Raw genomic sequence first — 21,296 nt, forward strand, 5'->3', positions numbered from 1 at the left:
AGGTGTGGTTGTTTTCATCTTGTAGGGAAAAAAACCTGAGGCCCTATGTGTTTGTTACCCATGGTCACCTAGCTATTAAGTGGCAGGGTTGCAATTTGAGCTCAGGGCTTAAAATGTGTGATACCTGTGTTCTGAGCCACCAAGTTCAAAATCATCCACAGTCACGTCTACTCAGAAGTGACCTCTTGGTGCAAATCCAGTCAGCCTTTCTTTTTTTGTTGGATGCATAAATATGCACATATGAGACCACACTCCGTTTAGCCTCCCTTTCACTTACCAGCACACCGTAAACATGCATGTCTTGTGCCATTAAACATTCTTCACCAACGTCACTTTAATGACTGCGTTGTCTTTAGTTGTATGCATGGACTTACCTTATTTTAATCATTCCCTAGTTGGTCATTTAAATTGTTTGGCATTTTTCTCTATGATAAACAGGCAGCAGTAGACATCAGTATAGCTCTGCCTTTGGGCTTATAATTGTTTCTTTATAGGGTGTTCTTAGGTGCGCCTTCGTGGGGCAGCGGCCGTGCAAACTCCTGCTGCACGTTGCCCAGGTGCCCTTTAGAAAGTTAGTCCTGGTGGAGACTCCCGGCAGCAGTAGCTGAAAATTCCATTCTTACCACCTTGATTGTTACTTCTTAGAGCGCTTTCTGTATCGGGGAGGTGCTGTCCATCCGGCCCTGGAACACGCTGATTCTGACCTTTGCGGCATGTCAGAACCATCCAGGGGAAGTTTTTAAGCCATGCAGGTACTGAGGCTCCCAACTACCAACACAGACTCTGAGAGCAGACCAGCCCATGAGTATGTTTTCAAAAGCTTCCCAGAGGCACCTGTAGCCAGGTTTGAGAACCCGCCCCCAACCTCCTGACGCACACAGAGCTCTGGGCTGCTCCCAGCTCGTGCATGTCTGTGGCTCTGGCCAGTCTAACAGCCGCCTCTTATGGTAAGGAGGGAAAGAACTCTGATCCTTTTTGGACAGGTGAGGAAACTATAGCTCCAAAAGGTTATAGAGCCTGCTAGAGCCATCCTGGAGTCCACATTGCCTGCCTCACTTCTTCCTCAGCAGTCGCAAGTGGGGGAACCCATGCTCTCATCCATTGCCAAGGGGGTTGGGCCCGGGGCTGTCTTCACAAGGCTCAGGCTTAGTCGCTGAAGAAGTGGTGAAGGCTGTGCAGGTTTCAGTTTTGGTTGTTTTAAATCTCACAACGCAAAACAGCCAGTCTGAAACTAGTCTTTCTTTCTTTCTTTTTAATTATCTTCTTAATCATACATTTTATTTCATGATAAAAGAAATTCAGCCACCACCAGAAAACCCAATCACCTGAATACAACCTGTGTTTTTATTTTGGTTTACGCTGTTCCAGTCATTTTCCTGTGCTTAAATATGTACAGCTGGCCCTTGAAGAACACGGTTTGCACTGTGTGGGTCCACTTATTCGTGGATTTTTTTCAATAAATACACAGTTGGCCCTCCACACCCCCAGCTTTCACATCCGCGGATACAGAGAGCTGACTCCATACTTGGTCTGTGCCATTTTATAGAGGGGACTGGAACATCCACGGATTTTGGTAACCATGGGGGCCCTGGAACCAATCCCCCATGGATACCATGGGACAACTGTAGTCAGGTTTCTGGGGAGTCAAAAGTTATACATAGATTTTCCACTGCAGTCAGTGCCCCTCACTGCTCTGTTCAAGGGTTGACTATACTTGCATCCATAGTGAATGCACAGCTTTTAAATTTGAGGGGGGAGGTTCTTATTCTTTAAAAAAAATGGTTTTTGTTTTTCTATAAAAGTAAGGTATCTGCATTATAGTAGTTTGGGAAAAATAGAGAAAAGCAACACAGATCCCCACCAGTCTAACATGTCGACTATAAGCATATATTATTCCTTCTATTTATTGTTTATAAATTGTATCCGTAATAGTGTATGTACACATTTATTATACATGTTAAAGTTTATCACAAGCTTTATTTTCATGTTGTTTCACATCTGTATAACATTTGAGTGAATGGACCATTATTTATTATTTTGGGACACATTTGCCTCTTTAAGAAGGGAGGAGCGTTCTCCTTAAGTGGCAGACTTACCCACCTTGCCGCTGCCCTGCGGGGACATTTTTCACTATCTGCCCCACATGCAAGGCATGAACCAGCAAGCTTGTGCAGAGAAAACATCGGAGGAGGCCCACTGTCTTGTTTGGTGATGGAGGAAGCTCTGGGGGCTTGTGTGGTGGTTTTGAGCAGGCCCTTAGCTGCAGTCCCGCCCAGGAGGGACAAACAGGCTGGGAGATAGAGTTTTGACCAAATCACACAGCAGGGCAGGGTAGGCGTGGTTCTTCCTTAGTGTAAACTCGTAACCAGAGCACCTGCTTCCAACTGCTTGTCTTGAGAGAGCTGGAGGGAGGCTGGCAGACACCCAAAGGGAAATAATAGAGCAGATTATTATGAGAAGAGACCCCCAGAGACAGGGTGTAGAAATGAAGATTGCTCCATCTCTAGAGAAAGCCGCTTGCTCAGTGTGTCTCTCTGGCCTTAGCACGTACAGGTTATCGGCCGGCTGCTCTGGAAGAGGGGCTGTGCAGGGGGCTGTGGGCAGCAGAGGCCCCAACCTTGTGCAAATGCCTGGTTTTAGTCCCGGCACTGGCCTCAACCAGCTTCCTCCTCTCTTCCTCCTGTGCTTGGCATTTCCCGTCAGCTCATACCTGTCGGAAGGCTTCTGAATGTCAGCAAGAGGCTGAAATGAGGTGGTGATGTGTGAATGACTAGGCGCTTCGCTGACCGGAGAGTTACTGTGTTGGTGCCACCAGGCAGTTGGCTGAGCCTTGGCCTTGTGGCGAAACAACCTGGAGGACTCGTTCCCCCAGTTTCCTGCCACATCATCCTTCCCTCAGCAACCCGCCAAGCTCCGTCTTCTAGCTTCTCTCGGGTCTTACTGTGGAGGTGTCACAAGTATACCTGGTCCATGCAGCAGGAAGAATGACAGTCTGACAGAACCCAGGGGAGGGGCTGATGCAGAACCTTCTCCAAAGCTGTGCTGTCTGGGAAGGCCCCTGAGCATTGGGAGTGCATCGCAAAGGGCCCCCGGGGAAATGGACAGGAAAGCAAAGGTGTCCTCTCTCCCCTAAGGGACACTGCGAGGAAGGAGTTTGCCTGTCTGACCCGGATGTCAGAGACGCCGCTCCAAGTTCTGACTTCCCCCAGGCTGGTTTTCCGATGCCTTCCGTTTCAGCTCTGGGCCCTGACGTGTCGTGGCGCAGGCTCCCTCATCTAAAGCACTGACTGGTTGGGCAGGGCCAGGGATTGGGACAGCGAGCGGGAAATAGTCAGGATTTCCATGCGGGGCACTGCAGTCATGGAGGAGGTCAGCCCCTCATCACGTGGGGGTGGCCTCGCGGAGCCCCGCATTGCTTGTGGGGGGTCAGTGCTGCCCTGCTCGCCCCGCCCACCCCCAGCTGAGTGCCGGCTCCTTCCCACCTCAGATCATCGACCCCAAGATGCCTCGGGAGGGCCTGCTGCACAATGGCGTCCCCATCCCTGTGCCGCCGCTGGATGTGCTGAAGCTGGGAGAGCAGAAACAGGCCGAGGCTGGCGAGAAGCTCTTCCTTGTCCTCTTTTTTGACAACAAGCGCACCTGGTGAGTGGGTGCTGCTGCGGGCGGTTGTGCCAGGGCGCAGGCTGGGGCCCGGCGGGAGGCTGAGCAAGTGCCCACACGCTGGAGAGACATGCGGGGGCTGTGGGCTCGGTCACCCTGCGTCCACCCAGGGGAGGGGAGGGTTACTTGCCGGCAGCTGCCCTGCGCGTGCCAAGTTCCAGTAATGCGTGTCTCTAACAACACTGATGAATCGTGGTATTAATAACCAAGAGCAGAGTCCCTGGGACACGTGTCTCTGAGATGGAAATTGGATTCAGAAGGCTTTCTGGGGAGAGCTGTGGGATGAGGGACGCAGCGTTGGGCAGAAGGAAAGGTTGAACCGCAGTGCACTTGCTCCTGAGGCCTCAGCTGATCCTGTGGGGGGGCCGGGGGGCTCCTTATCAGTGTCAGAAAGGGGGGCTGTGCCTTTGTACCTCCCCTCTCCCATCAACTAGTCACTGAATGCTGGCTGCCCTGGGAGGGGCGTGGCCTTGGGCCAGGCAGCTCCCTTGGTGGAGGGTGATTCCTGGAGGGAACTCACCCAGAGCCTGTCAGCTGCCAGCACGTCCCGTGGCTGCTGGGATGTGTCAGTCCTGGGGGCGGGGTTCTGGGCCCTGCCGGCCCGGCTAGGCGCCTGCTTGCTCCTGTTTATGAGCACCTTGCGGTTTGTCTTAGCACCAGCAGGAGAGTTCTTTCACCTCTGCTCCCACGGAATAAAGATGTAGGACCAGCTAGTGGAAATGATCATTAATAATAATAATAATAGCTACCATTTCTTAAGTGTTTACTGTGTCCTTATGTAAATTACATGTGATCTCATTTAATCCTTATTTAAATATTCATTGATCCCCTCCCAGTCCATTTTGCAGATGAGGAAGCTGAGGCTCAGAAAGCCAAGGCCCCATAGTCGGAACTGGGATACAAACCAAGACCCAGCCCTGAAGCCTGGGCTCTTAGCCACTTGTAGATTCACCTGGGGATATTTTTTTTTAAAAACCAGGTGGAGGCCCCACCCAAGATCGGTTCGTTGATGCATGGCCTCAGCCCCACTTCCTCGCTGTAGCTCCCTGATTCTCCAGGGCAGACAAGGCCCAGCCTCTGATGGTTCAGCCAGGCCCCAAGGGCAGCACGTGGGCTCCCTTGGCTCCTGGTCCTGATGGCCCCCAAGCAGACAGCACCCTGGGGCCCCGGGAAGGGCCCATGGTGGCCTCCAGTCTGGGGTGTCCGCCTGCTGCTCTCTGCCTGTCCCTCCCCCTTGGCTCCTGGTCCTGGGCAATGGGCCCTGAGCAGCCCCCTCGTGGGAGGGGTCCACCACGGCCTACGTCTCTTACGGCGCTTGTATTCTAGGCAGTGGCTTCCGAGGGACAAAGTCCTGCCCCTGGGTGTGGAGGACACCGTGGACAAGCTCAAGATGCTGGAAGGTCGCAAGACCAGCATTCGCAAGTCGGTGCAGGTGGCCTACGACCGCGCAATGATCCACCTGAGCCGGGTTCGGGGGCCCCACTCCTTTGTCGCCTCCAGCTATCTGTAGGAGGGGGCCCGAGGGACACAGAAGAGCTTCTCTCTGCCCCAGCCAGACGTATGGCCGGCAGCTTCCCCCTTTCCTAGCAGGCCAGAGCTGGGCTGTGTCCTTTCCGAGGGCAAGGCCCAGTTTTTACCAATTGCATGGTTCCACTGGCGGGCCTGCTATGTGCCAAAAACTCCCACCTGAGCTCCTCAGGGGCTCGTCCACTGTAGAACCAGTTAGAAGTAGAAACAGCTGTGAGGCCCAGCTGAGGAGATGGGCCCCGGAAGGCGAGGAGTCCTGGGCTCTTTCTCACAGGTGTGCCCGGCCCCGTCCCCCACCCCCAATTAACTACACCTCAGGGCAAGCGAGGCTCTGCCACTGACCCCAGAGGTGCTGTGGATACTCGGGTCCCACGGGGAATCTCACCGAGCTCATCTTCTCTCCTCTCCTCCCTCACCCATTGTCACCCTTCCTCCCCGCCCCATATTCTCCTCTACCCAGTGTTTTTCCTGTGTTCCCTTCCTTGACTTTCTCTTGTGCCAAACTGACAGAAACCATCACCAAACTGGTCTTTTTGTTTTGATGTCTCATTCCCTTTGAGGCCAGCTGCTACGCTAGGTGGGTGCCTCCGCCTGGCCCCTCAGGGCGGAACAGAGGCCAGCCTACCCCTCGGTGACCCCTCCACCAGCACACACACCCTGCCCCCCACCTTACCCCAGCCCGACCTGCCCTGTGCATGTGCAGACACCAGCTGAGGCCGCGCCGTGAGGGATTGCCCCCTGGGATTGCGGTGGAGTCCCTCCTGCCCTCGCCCTGTCTTGCCCAGAGGCGGGCTGAGGCTGAGCCGGCTCCTGTCAGCAGACCAGGCTGGATGTGTGAGTGTCCGTCTGTCCACTGGGATTTGAGGGTGGGTGGGGTGGAGCCGGGTCTGCCTCTTCATCCCTCCTCTCCACCCTCCTCCCCCTATCCACCATGGGCGGCGTGGTGCTCTGCCCTGCCCAGCCTCTGCTGCTCCCACTTCCCAACTCCAGGAGCCCAGCACTTTGATGTCAAACCCTCTGCCCCCTTCCTCCTTTCCCTTCAACCCCCTCCCCACCATCACCTTCTCAAAAACGGAAGGAAAAAAAAAACTGTGAAACGGGGAATGTTGACTGACAAACCACCACAACTTTCAGAGGCTTCGATGTCCGTTCTCTGGATGTTTCTTTTCACCTCTTAAGCACCAAAGTTGCAGGGCCAGGTCGCAGGCCACTGATTACCATGTTGTTTTTTAACCTGATGTTCTTTTTAATTGTTTTAAATTTTTCATAGGGGAGTTTTGGACAAAACAAGTCACTGGGGAGATCACTGCCATTTTTACACACAAGTTTTTAAAAATACAACCAACCAACCACCACAACTTCTTATACAATTTGGGACAAGAGCCAGAGTTTTAAAGGGAACCAACAAAACTCTCCAACATAAAGGATGGGGTTTTGGATTTTGTACAATACTAAAAATACAATACAGCATGTGGCTAGGGAAGGACATGGTGTATATAATTGTAAAATACTGTTCTAAATTATTCAGGCCTATAGTTTCCATTACTGGAGTCCTCCATTGTGTGACTGAGTATTTTAAATGCACACAGTGTGGTTTATTTAAAGGAGCCAATGCACCCCCTCTCCCCAGGTAGTCGGTCGGCTGTGGACTCTGTGACCTTTGTCTCAACCTGTGTTGTAAGATCTCGGGGCTTTCTCTATTCTCTCTCTGGGTCTGTCTCTTCCCCCCAACACTTTCTCTGTCTCTCCTCTTTCTCTCTCTCTCTCTCTCTCTCTCTCTCTCTCTCTCTCTCTCTCTCTCTCTCTCTCTCCCCCCCCCCCCGCCCCCAGTCTCCTTGAATCTTTCAGTCTCTCTCTGAGTCTCATTTTTAGAACTGCTCTTTTAGAACGGGAAACGGCTCAGATCCTGCTGTGGCATGGGGCCTGCGTGTCTCAGTCGCGTCTGCTGTGAAGCACACGATGCTCTATTTATTGTAGAAAGTGACTTTATTTGCTTTCTAGAATTGTTTATAACAGATGGTATAAGAGAGGTAATAAACAGAGAAAACTCTATGCTTGTAAAGAATACAGAAGTTAATTTTACCTACTATAATATGACTGTCTGAAACTTATTTTCTCTCTGAGAAATAAATGTTCTAATGGGCAGCAGTTGCTGTGTTGTGTTTGGTGTCATCAGTGGGGGCCCCTCGCTTCCTAATTTCCGACAGCCCACTCCCTCCTTGAAAGGCCAGGGGCCCTGAAGAATGGGGTTGTTTAGCTGTTGCAGGCTCCCAGCTGGATAGGGCTCTGTCTCTTTGCCTGTCTGTCTCTTGGATCCCTGGGAGGAATATGACGATGGTCCCTGATGCCCTTCCCTCCCAAACAGCACTGCCTTCTGGGAGCGCTGGAAGGGCCAGCCCACCTCCCACGCCTCGGCTTCCCTGTGGCTGTTCTTTTGGGCGTATCTGCTCCTCTGCTCCTCATTTCGTGGCAGAAGTGGCCCTGGGGACATCCTGGCCGGAACCTGGGAACCTGTTTACCAACTGTTGCCGTGCAGCAGGCTACCCATCTGTCCCCTTGTACCTGCCCCTAAAGAAAGGAGAGTGTGAGACGAATCCTTTCAGGGACTTTGTTTCACCTTTGTGTTTACACCTTAAGTCTCCCTGTTTGGCCCCAGGGGATGGCTGGTCAGGCAATGATGGGTAAGAGTCCCCACAGGGGCGGGGGAAGACAACCTAAGCCAGGCGGAGCCACGTGGGGACCAACAGGAAAACCCACGGGGTTCACAGAGGTGGGCACAGCCCCCCACCTTCCCCAGGCTAAGGAGAGCGTCTGCCTCTGTGGCTGCATTCCTTCCCACAACCTCCAAGGGAAGAGATTCAATGATGTGCTCTCCATCTATTCATATGTATAAAGGTTTTGTCCCTTGGGGAAGCACATACATCCTGAGACTTACGGTTCAGCTGCCTGCAGGCAAGGGTGATTGGCTTGAATCAGTTTCCTGTTAGGATGTGTGGGATTCACAGATCTTGAGATTGACAAGCTTTATCTCCTTTACTTCCTCACCTAACTAATGAAAGCTATGTGTAGGCCCGATTTGGGGCTCAGTCCTTGAGGCTGCACGTCCCCCTGTCCCCCTGCCCCTCTTCACTCTATTCATGGCTACTGTCTTCTTAACCCTGCGCCGCCCTCCTCGCTCCCCACAACCCTAGTCGCGTGGGACACGACAACCAAGCTTGCAGAATTCGACTCTAGGATGCTCATGTGTCATTCGCATTGTCTGTCCCCATGAGGGGTCCTTGAGCCTATCGGGTCTTCATGTTGCAGATGAGGAAACTGACCAAGATTGAAAGACCTGTCCAAGTTCAGCCAGGCAAGAAATGGTGGCAGAATCCTGGGACAAGGATCTGTCCCAGGCTTTTCTCATGGGCTCCACACATTTCAGGGCTGTGCTGGCCTGTTCTGTGCCTTTCTTCCTCTCTCTCAGTGGCTGTGGCTCCATCATTTCTGGAAAGGCACATCTTAAAGAGCAGAATCAGAGGGAGCGTTCCCAGGGACAAAGGAACTGCGGGGTTTCGGGCCCTAGGGCAGCTTTCCCATCTCCGCCCCTCCCCTCTCCCATCTCTCTGTCCCTGCCTGGCTCCTGTGCTGTCTCAGTGGTATGGCCAAAACACACAGGTGTCTCCTGATACCTCCTCAGGACCTTTGAAATTCTTGTCACTGAAGTCCCCAAAGTGAGAACGTTCTCGGTTTGGTTTGGTATGACCTGAACGCAGTACCGAAGGTCCTGAGTTACGCTGGGAATGCAGAGCTACACTCCAGGGTGCTTACATTGCTGACAACGCCGCCGAGGCAGGTCTGAGGCTCCCGAGCCAGCGAGCGGAGGAGTTTGGGAGAGAGACATCAGGCTTGGTTGGGATAACAAAAGCTTTCAGAAGAATGAAGCAATTAGTTCAAGTCTTGAAAAAATGAGGTTAAAAATCCCCATTTATAAATTTATATTTTGAATTGCGAAGGCAATTTAGAGCAAAATTACATGCTCTCCCTATAAAACATCTTGCAAACACAGTAGAGGAAAGATGACCCGATGGGCAGGAATTTAGCAGGCGAGGATAAAAAGAGAAGGCAGTGTAAACACAGAGGGTGCCAAAAAAATGTAGACACATTTTAATACAGGAAAAAACTATTAAAATTGTAATACTCAATATATACCGATAACAAAAGGCGAATATGAGACGTGTATACATTTTTTGGGCGCCTCCGGTAGATGAAGGAAGGGGATTAAGCTAAGGCAGAGCCCAGGGAGGTATGGAGCATATTCCAACTAATGACGAACCACCATTCCATCTGGAAGCCACTGAGGTGGCCTGGAAGTGTGTCAGGATTATGAACCCTGTCACTGCCTGTGTGACTTCAAGTATGTCTTCGACCTTTCTGAGCCCCTCGAAAACTGCCTTAATAGAAGACCCCGAAGCCAGGGTGAGGCATTAGTATGGGAAGTGGCAGCATCCATGGAAGGATTAGACAGGAGGAGAACTCGCCTGGAACTTGGCAACTAATTAGACGTCAGAATCAAAAAGAAGGAATGTGGGGGCTGGCCCGGTGGCTCAGGCGGTTAGAGCTCCGTGCCCCTAACTCCGAAGGCTGTCGGTTCGAGTCCCACATGGGCCAGTGGGCTTTCAACCACAAGGTTGCCAGTTCGATTCCTCGAGTCCCGCTAGGGATGGTGGGCTGCGCCCCCTGCAACTAGAAACAGCAACTGGACCTGAAGCTGAGCTGCACCCTCCACAACTAAGACTGAAAGGACAACAACTTGAAGCTGAACGGCACCCTCCACAACTAAGATTGAAAGGACAACAACTTGACTTGGAAAAAAGGCCTGGAAGTACACATTGTTCCCCAATAAAGTCCTGTTCCCCTTCCCCAATAAAAAGAAGGACTGTTACCACCGGATTGGTGGGTGGCTGGAGGGATCCGTAAAGGGTTTGAGGGAAGGAGACAGAGTTTAGTCTTTGCTGAGTTTGCCTACAGGACATCTGAGAAAAGCTCCCAGGAGGCCGATGGAACTGGGCCTGGAGATCAAGAGGAGGGTGGGAGCGGAGGACGGAAATGTGGGGAACTGGAGCCCAGCAGGGCAGCTACGAGAATGGCCAAGGAGAGGGGGAGGGCCGGCCTGAGGAAAGCCCCTTATGTTTAGAGGCTGAGGATGGAGACTGCCTGCAGAGGGGTCTGGTCCCGGATGGCCTCACAGAATGACAAGGTTCAAGGGCCTTTTAGGCCCACTGACTCATCTCCCCGAGGCGGGTCAGACGTTCAGCCTCACAGAGCAGGAAAAGGCAATGCTGGACCAGAACCCAGCATTTTCTGCTCTCTGCAGGCACACATACTCAGAGCTCTCCAAGTGAGCAGAGTTTTTAATTATATCAATGCCGTGATGAAAATGTATATACGCACGTCTAAAATGCCATGATCTAGGAGCACATGGGGGTACTCTGACCAGAACAGAAACTCTCATTTCCCTAAAAAGTTCTAAAATACCACCGAAAGCAATTGCCAAACACCTGTTGGTCACTCCCGTTAATGTATCCGTTTCTGTTAACACTTGAGTGGGGTTTGCCTTTCAGATGGACTCTCCTGACCTGGTTAGGTTGTGAGCTTTGACTTTGAGAGAAGAGGAGATGAGTGGGGAAACTGCCAGGCTCTGGGAGGGGTGCTGAGGGAGATGGAATGTGGGGGCCAAGTCCACCCCTGGCTCTGCAATGAGTGTGAACGTGTGGCCCTGCCAGCTGCAGCCAGTCAGAGCTGGCACGAGGGAAGGGGGTCTTGGGCGGAGACAGAAGTTTCTGCCTCATTTTGTGGTGGGGAAGAGGAGCTGGAGAGGTGTGTGTCTGCTCGGCCAGAACTGGAGGGCTGCTTCCATTCCACCTTGGCACGGAGGGTGCGGGGGGAAGGTTCCCCTCTGCTTGCCTTTTCCCTTCAAGGGTGGCAGAGGGCCCTAGGGGTGGAAAGAAAAGAAATCTATATACGTATTAAACATGTTAATGTATTATTTATATTTCTATATACGAAATGTCAGACAATTAAGTTCGCAAACTTTTCACTGTGTAACTGCACGGTGGAATGTTCGCGAACTTAGTTGTCTGAGCTTCATATGTTAGTATTTGCTACAATTTTAATATTGTTAAGAGGGCTGAGACTCACAGTCTACATGGAATGGAAAAAGCTAATTGTCTGTCGTTAATAATGCTGTATTGCATATTTGAAAGTGGCTCAGAGAGTAGTAAATCTTAATGCTCATCACCAGAACAAAATCCATACGTAAGGTGACAAACGTTAACTAGATTTATTACGGTGATCATTTTGCAATATATACAAACGGCAAATCATGGTGCACACCTGAAACTAATAAAACGTTGTGTGTCAATTATACCTCAATTTTTTAAAAAGCGAATTGTCCCCAAATTTCAGAAGGGTGGTTGTGTTGTTACTTCAAAGAACATTGTGTGTTCCTTGCTTGCTGGTTGGAGGTGGCAGGTGTCAGTCTAACTCCCCCCCATTCTGAAGCAGTGTCTGCATTCCTTCCTCTTCCCTTCTCCTTTGTATTGGCCCCTGTTGGGGACAGAGAGGCAGTCTTGGGGGTGCAATGTTGATGGTTCCTGCTGGGCAAAGATGCAGGGGGCTCAGGGAGGGCCTCTCCCCGAGCTTTGCAGTTCAGAAAGACCCTGAAGGATTTTATTTGAGCTGGTCATGAAAGATTATACAATTTATTTGTTGCTATCTAATTTGGGAGATTTTTTTTTTTTTTAGAAAGTGCAAAGAAGAAACTAAGTTTATTCTAACCACCCAGGAACAACTATTTCCACCATTTTAATGTAATTCCTTACCGTCTCTTTTTCTGGATAGATTGCGTATTTTAGTTTCTTGTATGGGTGGCTGAGTAATCAGCCGCTCTGAGAGGCTGTTAGTTGTCTGTCATCACTGCAGAAGTTCTTGGCATGGCTGAAACAAGGCCCACCACCATCTCCACCCACGTTTGGCTTTTCCTCACTTGTTGTGTATGGTAAAGTGGCCCAAGCCAAACTGTGCGTGTTATTGTTTTGCTTTTCTCTCTTTTGTTTTGCTAAAATATTGGTAGTCTCCCGCAGTTGGACTTGAGTGAGAGCTGTGTATCTCCATCCCAAGAACTTTGGTACTGAGGGTGCATTTCCATGGAAATAAGTCCTAGATCAAACTCTGTCCCTTGTTCAAACATCTGTGAGCGAAGAGACCCCCAAACGGCCATATAATTTCTTCTCCATCTTGAGACGCTCCTGCTCTTTGCCCGCAGTTATAGCCACCAGCACCTGGCATGCAAGGTCATTCCAAGGGCGAGACCAGCAGCCACATAGTCAGGTCCGGGGGCAGGAGCAGTGGAGCTTTAGACCTTGAACACTGTTGCTGCTTTAGATACAACTTTACATACAGTAATTAAGGTACACAACACGTAAGCTGAAGCTCCATGAATTTTTACATGTGTATCCATCCATGAAACCCCCACCCAGATCAAAATATAGAACATTTCCATTGCCCTAGAAAGTTCCCCATGTTCCTTCCTAGTCAATATCGCCCCCTCCCAGGGGAGTGGCCGTACAGCAGTGTTGCCTGTTTTTGAATGTCGTATAAATGGAAGCATACGGTACGTGCTCTTTTGGGTCTGGCTTCTTTCATTCAACATCATGCCTTTGAGCTCCATTCCTGTTGTGCGTGTTGCTGTAGTTTGGGTTTTGTTATTGCTGAGTAGCATCCCACTGCGTAAACACACTGGGGTTTGTTTACCTATTCTGCTGCTGGCGGGCGTGGGTGGCTTCAGGTTTGGGGCTGTCGTGAGTAACACTGCTGTGCACATTCTCGTGCGTGGCGTTTGGTGGACACAGCATGCGTTTCTCTTCAGTGTATCTCCAGGAGCAGAATTACTAGGTCACAGGACAGCTTTAGTAGACTCTACCAAACGGTTTTCCGCTGGCTGTATAATTACACCCTGCCAGCAGCATATGAGAGAGACCAGGGGTCCACATCCACGCCAACACTTACTCTCTCCAGCCCATGGTGTTTGCGCCAGACCTGCTAGTGGAATGGCTTCCGCTAAGCTCCATTATACAGCCAGGCTTCTCTCTTCCTTTATAAGACTACTTGCTTCACCTAGGGAGCTCCCCTTTGAGGGGTCGGGTGAGGTGGGAGAGCCGGCTTACCTCCCATCTCCATATGCCTGTGCCGCCAGAGCCCTGCACTGGCTCTTTGGGGAATAAGATTTCTTAGCTCAGAGTAGTGCACCCCTCCCTGGCCCTTCCTCCTCCCCTCTGGCCCTTGGGTTCTGGGGGTCTGAACACAGCCTCAGGGGCCCCTTCTTTTGTACGGACCCAAGATGTCAACATTTCAGACCTCAGGCATCCTGAGTACCGGCTGGGCAAAGGCACCCACCACTGCACACGGGTCTGAATCCTTCTGTCCCCTGGCTGATGCCTGAAATTCCATTAGCACATCATGGTTTCCCTCTCAAGGCCATGGTCCACAGGACAAGCCTGTGACCCAGCTTTCCTTTGAGTTATTGGTATTCCAGTGTGAATAAAGAATGTGCGAACAGGTTTTGATGAGGCAGCGTAGCAAATGACACTGGATCTTTGAGGGGAGGATTAAAAAGGGGATGAAAAGGACCTATTTGCTGTTGGCTGACCTTGGTGACACAGATGCACATTTCAGAGTCATCGAGGACGAAGGCTCAGAAAACTCTGCAGTGACTTCCAAGGAAGTGCTCAGGTCACCAGTGGGGAGAAAGAAGGTCTGAGATAAGAAGGCAAGGTCAGAGAAAGAGACCCAAGGGAGCCTTTTTGGGAAACAAAGCTCTGGAAACAAAAGATTGCAGAGCCAGAGTTCACTCAGGCAATGGTTTGAAGCTGGCCTGCCTTGGGCGCAAGACTGGTCTGGGTCTAGGCCCGAGCTGAGCTGTGAGATGAGGACGCAGGCTTTCCTGGGCTTCTGGCTCCGCTGCGGTTCTGGGCACATCTGGGTTTTGGCGGCCAGAGCCCAGCCAGTCCTCGTTCTGTCTCCCTCCTCCCTCTCCTCCCTCTTCCCTCACGCCTTCCCTTCCCTTTCTCCGTGTCCTCTCTTTCTCCTTCTTTAAGCCTCTCTCTTCAAATATTTTTGTTTTTTAATTTCAATTGGTTTATGTGGTTCAAAATTTTTAAATTCAGGAGCATCTCCCTCCTCCTAGTTCCCAGTCCCCTCCCCACGGCCCCCCAGTTCCTCTCCCAGAGGCAACCAGTTTTACCAGTTGCATATATGACCTTCCAGAGATACTTTAGTATCAGTGTGTGTGTCCCCTTTTGCATACAAACATAACACACTGTTCACACGGGCCTAGGCTTCATTTTTAAAAATTATCTTTATTAAATATTGCCTAGATACAAAAATAGTAGTTATACAATACATATAATTTTAAAAACCCATGATCCAGTCAGCCACCCAGTACCCAGCCCCTGTCCTAGACACAGAAGCAGAGCTTCGGAAATCCTCTGCGAGGCCCTTCCCCACCCACCTCTTCTTCCCCTGCATCCTATCCTGAGTGTTATGCTTATCGTGCCCTTTTCTTCGTTATAGTCCTGCCACAGGTTTCTATCACCACACGATAAATACTGTGTGGTGTTTCCCCTGTTTGGTTTTCGAAGAGAAGAAAGTGTATCCCGTGCCGTGTTCTACAACTTGCTCTTATCCCCCTGACGATGATGGTCCTGAGACTCGGTCATGCTGGGACGCATGGCTGTGGTTCTCTCATATTCACTCCGGTACGGAATTCCACTGTATGAAGATAACACAGCTCATTTATCACTGTACTATTTCAGGACATGTGGGCTGCTTCCAATTTTGGCTTCTAGGAACAGCGCTCCTGTGACTGTTCTGGTATGTACAGTTTGGGGTGGTAAGGGCTTCCCTCGGATACTTGCAGGTCCTAAAGAATGCATTGCCACCTGCAGGAGATAAACGCCAAACTGTTTTCCAGGGTGGTTATGCCCAGGCACACACCTGTCAGCATTTTCAGAGTTCCCTTTCCTCCATATCCTCACTGACACGTGGAATGATCAGGTTTTAAAATTTTACAGAATAGTATGTGTGAAATCATAGTGGTTTATATCTTCATTTCCCTGATTATGCACATTGTATTTTTTACTTACAATTTATTTTGGTGATTGTTCCGTATCAGAGCGATGAGGACTTTCTCCTCCTTTCCCCCCCAGTTTTACTGAGAAATAACCAACGTCCATCACTGCGTAAGTTTAAGGTGTACAGCACGGTGGTTTGATTTACATCTATTGTGAAATGATTATCACGGTAGGTTTGGCTAGCATCCATCACCTCATATAGATACAAGGACAATTAAAGAAAGGGGAAAAAAAGAAAAACATTTCTCCTTGTGATGAGAACTCTTAGGATTTACTCTCGTAACAGCTTTCCTATATATCCTGCCTACAGCAGTGTTAGCTCTGGTCACCGTGCTGTACATTTTATTTCTAATGCTTATACCTGGGGGTTTGTACCTTTTCACCACTTTCATCAGATTCTCCCTCGCCCCACTTCTGGTAATAAATCTGATCTCTTTTTCTATGAGTTCTTTTGTTTGTTTTTGTTTTTTTTAAGATTCCACATATAGTGAGATCATACTGTTATTTGTCTTTCTCTGCCTGATTTAGGTCACTTAGCATTGGGCTTTCAAGGTATATCCATATTATTACAAATGGTAGGATTCCCTCGTTTTTTGTTGGCTGAATAATATTCCACTTTATACATACACACAAGGTGGACAATTAAGTTTGCGAACTCATCCTAGACAAAGTGCTACATACCTCATTGCTGAATATCACTATGGTCACCTTCAAAGTACTCCCCTTGGGAAGCTATGCACTGATGCCAGCGCCTAGTCCACCCTTCAAACCAATTTTGGAACTCTTTTTCTGGAATGACCGTCAGAGCTATCGTCGCATTACCTTTGATGTCCTGAATGTCATCAAAATGTCTTCCTTTCAATATTTCCTTTATCTTCAGGTAAAGAAAGAAGTCATTCGGGGCCAGATCAGGTGAGTAGGGAGGGTGTTCCAATACAGTTATTTGTTTACTGGCTAAAAACTCCCTCACAGACAGTGCTGAGTGAGCTGGTGCATTGTTGTGATGCAAGAGCCATGAATTGTTGGTGAAAAGTTCAGGTCGTCTAACTTTTTCACGCAGCCTTTTCAGAACTTCCAAATAGTAAACTTGGTTAACTGTTTGTCCAGTTGGTACAAATACATAATGAATAATCCTTCTGATATCAAAAAAGTTGTAAATAATACTGCTATGAACCTGGGGTGCACATAGCTTTTTGAATGTTTCTGTTTCCTTTGGATATAGTCCCAGAAGTGGGATTGCTAGATCATAGGTAGTTCAATTTTTAATTTTTTGAGAAACCTCCATACTGTTTTCCATCATGGCTGCACCAATTTACAATCCCACTAACGGTGTACAAGGGTTCCCTTTGTTCCACATGTTTGCCAGTATCTCTTGTCTTTTTGATGATGGCCATTCTCACAAGTGTGAGGTGATATCTCATTGTGGTTTTAATTTGCATTTCCCTAATGGCTAGTAGAGTATCTTTTCATGTACCTGTTGGCCTTCCGTATATCTTCTTTGGAGAAATGTCTATTCAGGTCCTTTGCCCAGGGGTCCAGTTTCATTCTTTTACATGTGTCTTCCTCCTTTCTTGGGCTGGAGAGTGTTCCATCATATGAAAATCTGACTGATTTAACCAGTTCCTTATTGATAGACATCGAGTTGGCTCCAGTCTTTTACAGTCAATTCTGCAGTGCATAGCTTTGTACATAGATGTTAAAGCACATCTGTACGTGGGGAGGCCATATGCAGGTTTCTTACACAGGAACCTCCTGAGATGTTTAGATGAAAACGGAAGACAGTTTTTCTCCCCGGTGGCCCTGTGCCTGTCTATTTCCAGCCAATGCCTTTAATTCCCCAAGTTCCCCAAGGTGGGAAGCAGATCTGCCCTGCCTTGTTTCAGCACACCATCTTTTCTCCCAGGTGATGATGCCCGCCCCCCGCCCCAACGCTTTCCTCTGAACCAACAGGAGGAAGGGGAAGGAAGCCACATTGGAGGAGCTTCTGGGGGAGCAGATATTTTAGCTGTGTCTAACCAGGCATCATTTAGGCAAGTGAGGAAATCTCTCTCTTGAGGGAGATATCCTCAAAATCACAAGTGTGGAGGGGGAAGGTAGAAAGGTTTGGATGTGCCCGAAGACTGGTGAGTAGTTTGGGGAGAGACGGGGTGAGAGTTCATGGGACTGAGTGCCAGAGGTTTGGCTGGAGCTCCATCTTGGAGGCCTCAGTGGGCAAAGTGAGGTCCTAGGGTGGGCCCAAACAACTGACTTGCACCAGTAATTCAGATGCACACCTTTTCAACAGAGTAAGGAGGTGCAGCTCAAGGTGAAGGGATGTGGGGTTCAGTAGAGCTGGGCCTGGTTTCCAGACAGCCCAGCTGCTGGTCTGCAAGGTTTTTTCTCTGGGAGATAGCAAATGTATTTTGTTGCATTTGACTGAGATGCAACAAAACCCACCTCTTCTCCCCCACACACTCTTCTTTGACCTGGTATCCTGAAGGTGCAGGGACTCCCATGGGCTGGGTGCCTGGGGCATTGCATGTAAAAGGAAAAGATAAACTGTGCCCTCTGGGAAGTTTGGAAGCTGATCTGGAGAGTGGGGAGCCCTCGCTGGTTAAACAGCTGCAGCAACCATTTTCCAACTAAGTGCTTTAAATTCATTGGTGGCAATCTTCCAATGGTCCAAGTGGGTTGCAGGTATTATGTTATCACGCCCCTTTCATGCAGAAACTGAGCTGCAGAGAGGCTGAGTAACTCGTGCAAGATCACGTGCCGGAACGTGGTAGACCTGGGATCATGCCCATATGTGGTTCTAGCGCCCACACACAGCGTCCCTCTCTCTCCTCATCCTTCCACACATACTGCATTTCCACGTTTCACATCAAAAGGTTCAAACAGATACTTGGTGATATTGTTGTGCTGTCGTGGCTGCCTCGATGTCTTGAATCATTTTGACTTTGGGGAAGAGCCAGAAGTCGCACGGTGCCAGATCCGGGAATAAGGCGGATGAGGACACCATAATATTTTTGTTTGACAGAAATTGCCGTATACCAGAAGCAATGTGTGACACGGAGCGTTGTCATGATGGAGGATGAAGTAAAGATACTCACGAAAGAGGAGTCCCAGAACTGCTTCAGAAAGTGGCAAGAAGGATGGGATGAGTGTGTTCGAAGCGAGGGGGAGTATTTGAGGGGGATTCATGGCAGTGTCTTTTACTGGAATAAATTTTTTTTACTTAAATATTCACTGTATTTTTTTTATCACACCTGTCTTCTGGGTACTTCTCTGGGGAGGGGGCAGGCCACATTCTGAACCACTGCCCTGCACACAGTAGGCAGACACTCAACACCAGTGAGCTGCACACACTTTCTCAGTGAGTTTACCTAATGGAATGTCTCCTCATTTGGTCCTCAAGACCACCTTGTCATTCCACTAGGCCTGGTGGAATGATCGTTCCCACTTCACAGGTGGGCAAGCTGAGGTTCAGAGACACCCTGCCTTGTCTTTGGCCATACCTGGCCTTAGCCTGATAGGCTGAGGAGGACGGGAAACCCAGGGCTTCTGACTCCCAGGACAGCCCCCCTCTCCCTGGGCCACACTGCCTCCCAGTGGCTGTTGAACTGCAATTAGCAGAGGGAAAACCCACGTCTCAGCTTTATTCTCTGGCTCACACGGAAATGCTAACAGCACAGGGCCTTTGAAGCCTGTTTTTGCTTGTGTTTTCTGTTTGTTTGTTTGTTTGTTTGTTTGGGGGGGTTGCGAGCAAAGATGAAAAAGATTAGAATATCTGGCCAACAGTTTTTGAGTCCTTACACAGGCCAGGCAACTGTCTCTACACGTTTCCACTCATTTACTTCTCAGAAATGGAAGGGGTAGGCGCTGTTCTTCCCCCAGTTGTACAGATGAGGTTAAATGATACTAAGGAGCAGAGCTGGGATAAACCCAGGCAGAGCCCACGTTCTTATCCCCTCTACACATTGCCTCTCAGTCAATGGCTTTCGATAGACGAGACTAATAAATTATCATCACAGTATTATTTCAGGCCTCTGAATTTCAGGCCTACCTCCTTGGTATTTCAGAGATGACAGGAAGTTCCTTCACTCCTAGAAAACGAAATGCCTTCCCACCAGCTTAGGGCCGCATCTGACTGTACAAAGAGCTCTCGGCCCTTGGCCAGCCACTTTGATCCGAGGTGAAACGAGGTACTCCCGGGTATTTCTCAACTTAAGGCTCAGACCTGCTTTACCTGACATCAACTAGCTCTCTCCCTTTCTGTAGTTCTTATCATACCAACAAAAGAGGTTTTCCCCAAAATGTAACATTGAATTGCATGATTAAATATGTTTTCCCAGCCTCCGGCACTCACTGCTGTCCCTGCTGCCTATCGCTGCTTTACGAACTCCCTGAGGGTCTTAGCGCCCACCTCAGTGGCCCCTCTGCAGCTCATCCTGTGCCATGCTCCGTGCTTTCACTGTCCACTTGCCTGATCCACCAATGCCCTGGCCTCCTGGCTCCTTGACTTGTCTCCCGAGGTTCAGCTACTCTGGCCCACAGTCAAGCTCCAGAGCCTCCAAAGACCCCACATTCAGACCGCTTTCCAGCTTGTTCCATTCCTTCAAGCCTTCACCCACACGGCCCCTGACCTTGCCACCTTTCATTGCCCCCTCCAAGGCCCTCCCCCCGCCCTTCCCAGGCTCTACTCCACGGTTAGTTATTACAGCTCCACATTCTCACCCACACCTTGAGCTTGCTAAATTGTACTCACTCTGCAAAACCAGTTCAATCCATCTCGCCGCTGCTCCGCCTGCTCTGCTCCAGCTCCTACTTGTTTGTTTTGCTTCAGTCTGTCCCCACTAGAACGTCAGCCCAGGAGGCAGGGGCTGCGTCTTCTGTCCACATCCCCAAAAAGTGCCTGGTGCATGGTGGGCGCACGTTTAGTGAATGTACATGTTTGTTGGATGGATTTCAGAATGTGGGGAAGGATCTGAGAGCTCGTTTACGGTAGTATCTGGGGGAAATGGTGGCGGATGGAAGTCACCCTGTGTCCAAGGTGGGCTAGAGGAGAGTGGGAAGGCCAGATGAGGCCGACAGGCTGGTGACTCCTCAAGGCTGCTATGCCTTCCTAACTGGCTCTCCTTGGTCCAGGAGATCTCGAAAGAGTTCTTCATTCTCAAACCAAAATTACAGGATTCTGAACCTTTACTAACCTGTTGTCAGTCTTGGTTACGTAAGGCTTCCAAGAAGATGATTAGCTGGCCGTGATTAGCGAGGACATCTAAAGCCAGGAATGATTTAACCGGTCACCTCTTCCAACCCCCAAATTTTACAAGCATGGAATTGCAGCCTAGAGAAAGCAGGGCGTATGGGTGCTGGTGGCACAGCCTGGACTCGAACCCAGGTTTCCCGCCCCAGAGAGTCTTGGACTCTCCACTACTGCCTGTGACACCACCTCACTCTGCTGTCACATGCAGTCATTTGCCCAAATTGTCATTACTCTTCAAAGAAGCCAAGAAAATGTTTTGTCTAACCTGCACTAAAACTCAGATGAAAAACTGAAGAGACTGAAGGACCTGACAAGCCTCCAGCGAACCTGTAGGATGTGCTCATCGGGTGACACACAGTTCTCAGCTCCCTGCACACATGTTGCATCGAATCCCCAAACAACCCTCTGAGGTGGGTACTGTTATTAACCCCACTGGATTGCGAGGGAAACTGAGACACAGGAGGTTACACAACTACGACATAGTTAGGGACTGATGGAGCCAAAATTCAAACCCCTGTGTGATTCACAAGTCTATGCTTATACCTTTGCTCTCTAAGATCTTAAATGCTGCACCAAAATAACTTTCAGTTTAAGCAAACTTTTTCAGTTCTGCTGACAAAGGAACTTGAGGCTCTGAGACAGGACGGGTGTGGGCAAGGTAGGCACTGCGTGTTAAATACGGTGCTGGCTGGAAG

At 49.7% G+C, this 21,296-nt stretch overlaps 1 protein-coding gene across 5 annotated transcripts in view; it reads left to right on the forward strand.

The window, feature by feature from the left end:
* The window catches only part of BRPF3 (bromodomain and PHD finger containing 3), a 33,515-nt gene extending 26,165 nt beyond the window's left edge, over positions 1–7,350 (forward strand). For 3 of the 5 annotated variants that reach the window (XM_033099061.1, XM_033099045.1, XM_033099053.1), the window contains exons 12-13: positions 3,488–3,642; positions 4,987–7,350. In XM_033099061.1, the coding sequence (XP_032954952.1) occupies positions 3,488–3,642; positions 4,987–5,170 (339 nt within the window). In that variant the 3' untranslated portion in view covers positions 5,171–7,350. Of the gene's footprint in view, positions 1–3,487; positions 3,643–4,986 lie in introns of those variants that run through there. The other 2 variants (XM_033099071.1, XR_004422187.1) reach the window with 2 other exon arrangements.
* The last annotated feature ends 13,946 nt before the right edge of the window (positions 7,351–21,296 follow it).

This window comes from Rhinolophus ferrumequinum, chromosome 3 (assembly GCF_004115265.2).
Source record: "Rhinolophus ferrumequinum isolate MPI-CBG mRhiFer1 chromosome 3, mRhiFer1_v1.p, whole genome shotgun sequence".
NCBI lineage: Eukaryota > Metazoa > Chordata > Mammalia > Chiroptera > Rhinolophidae > Rhinolophus > Rhinolophus ferrumequinum.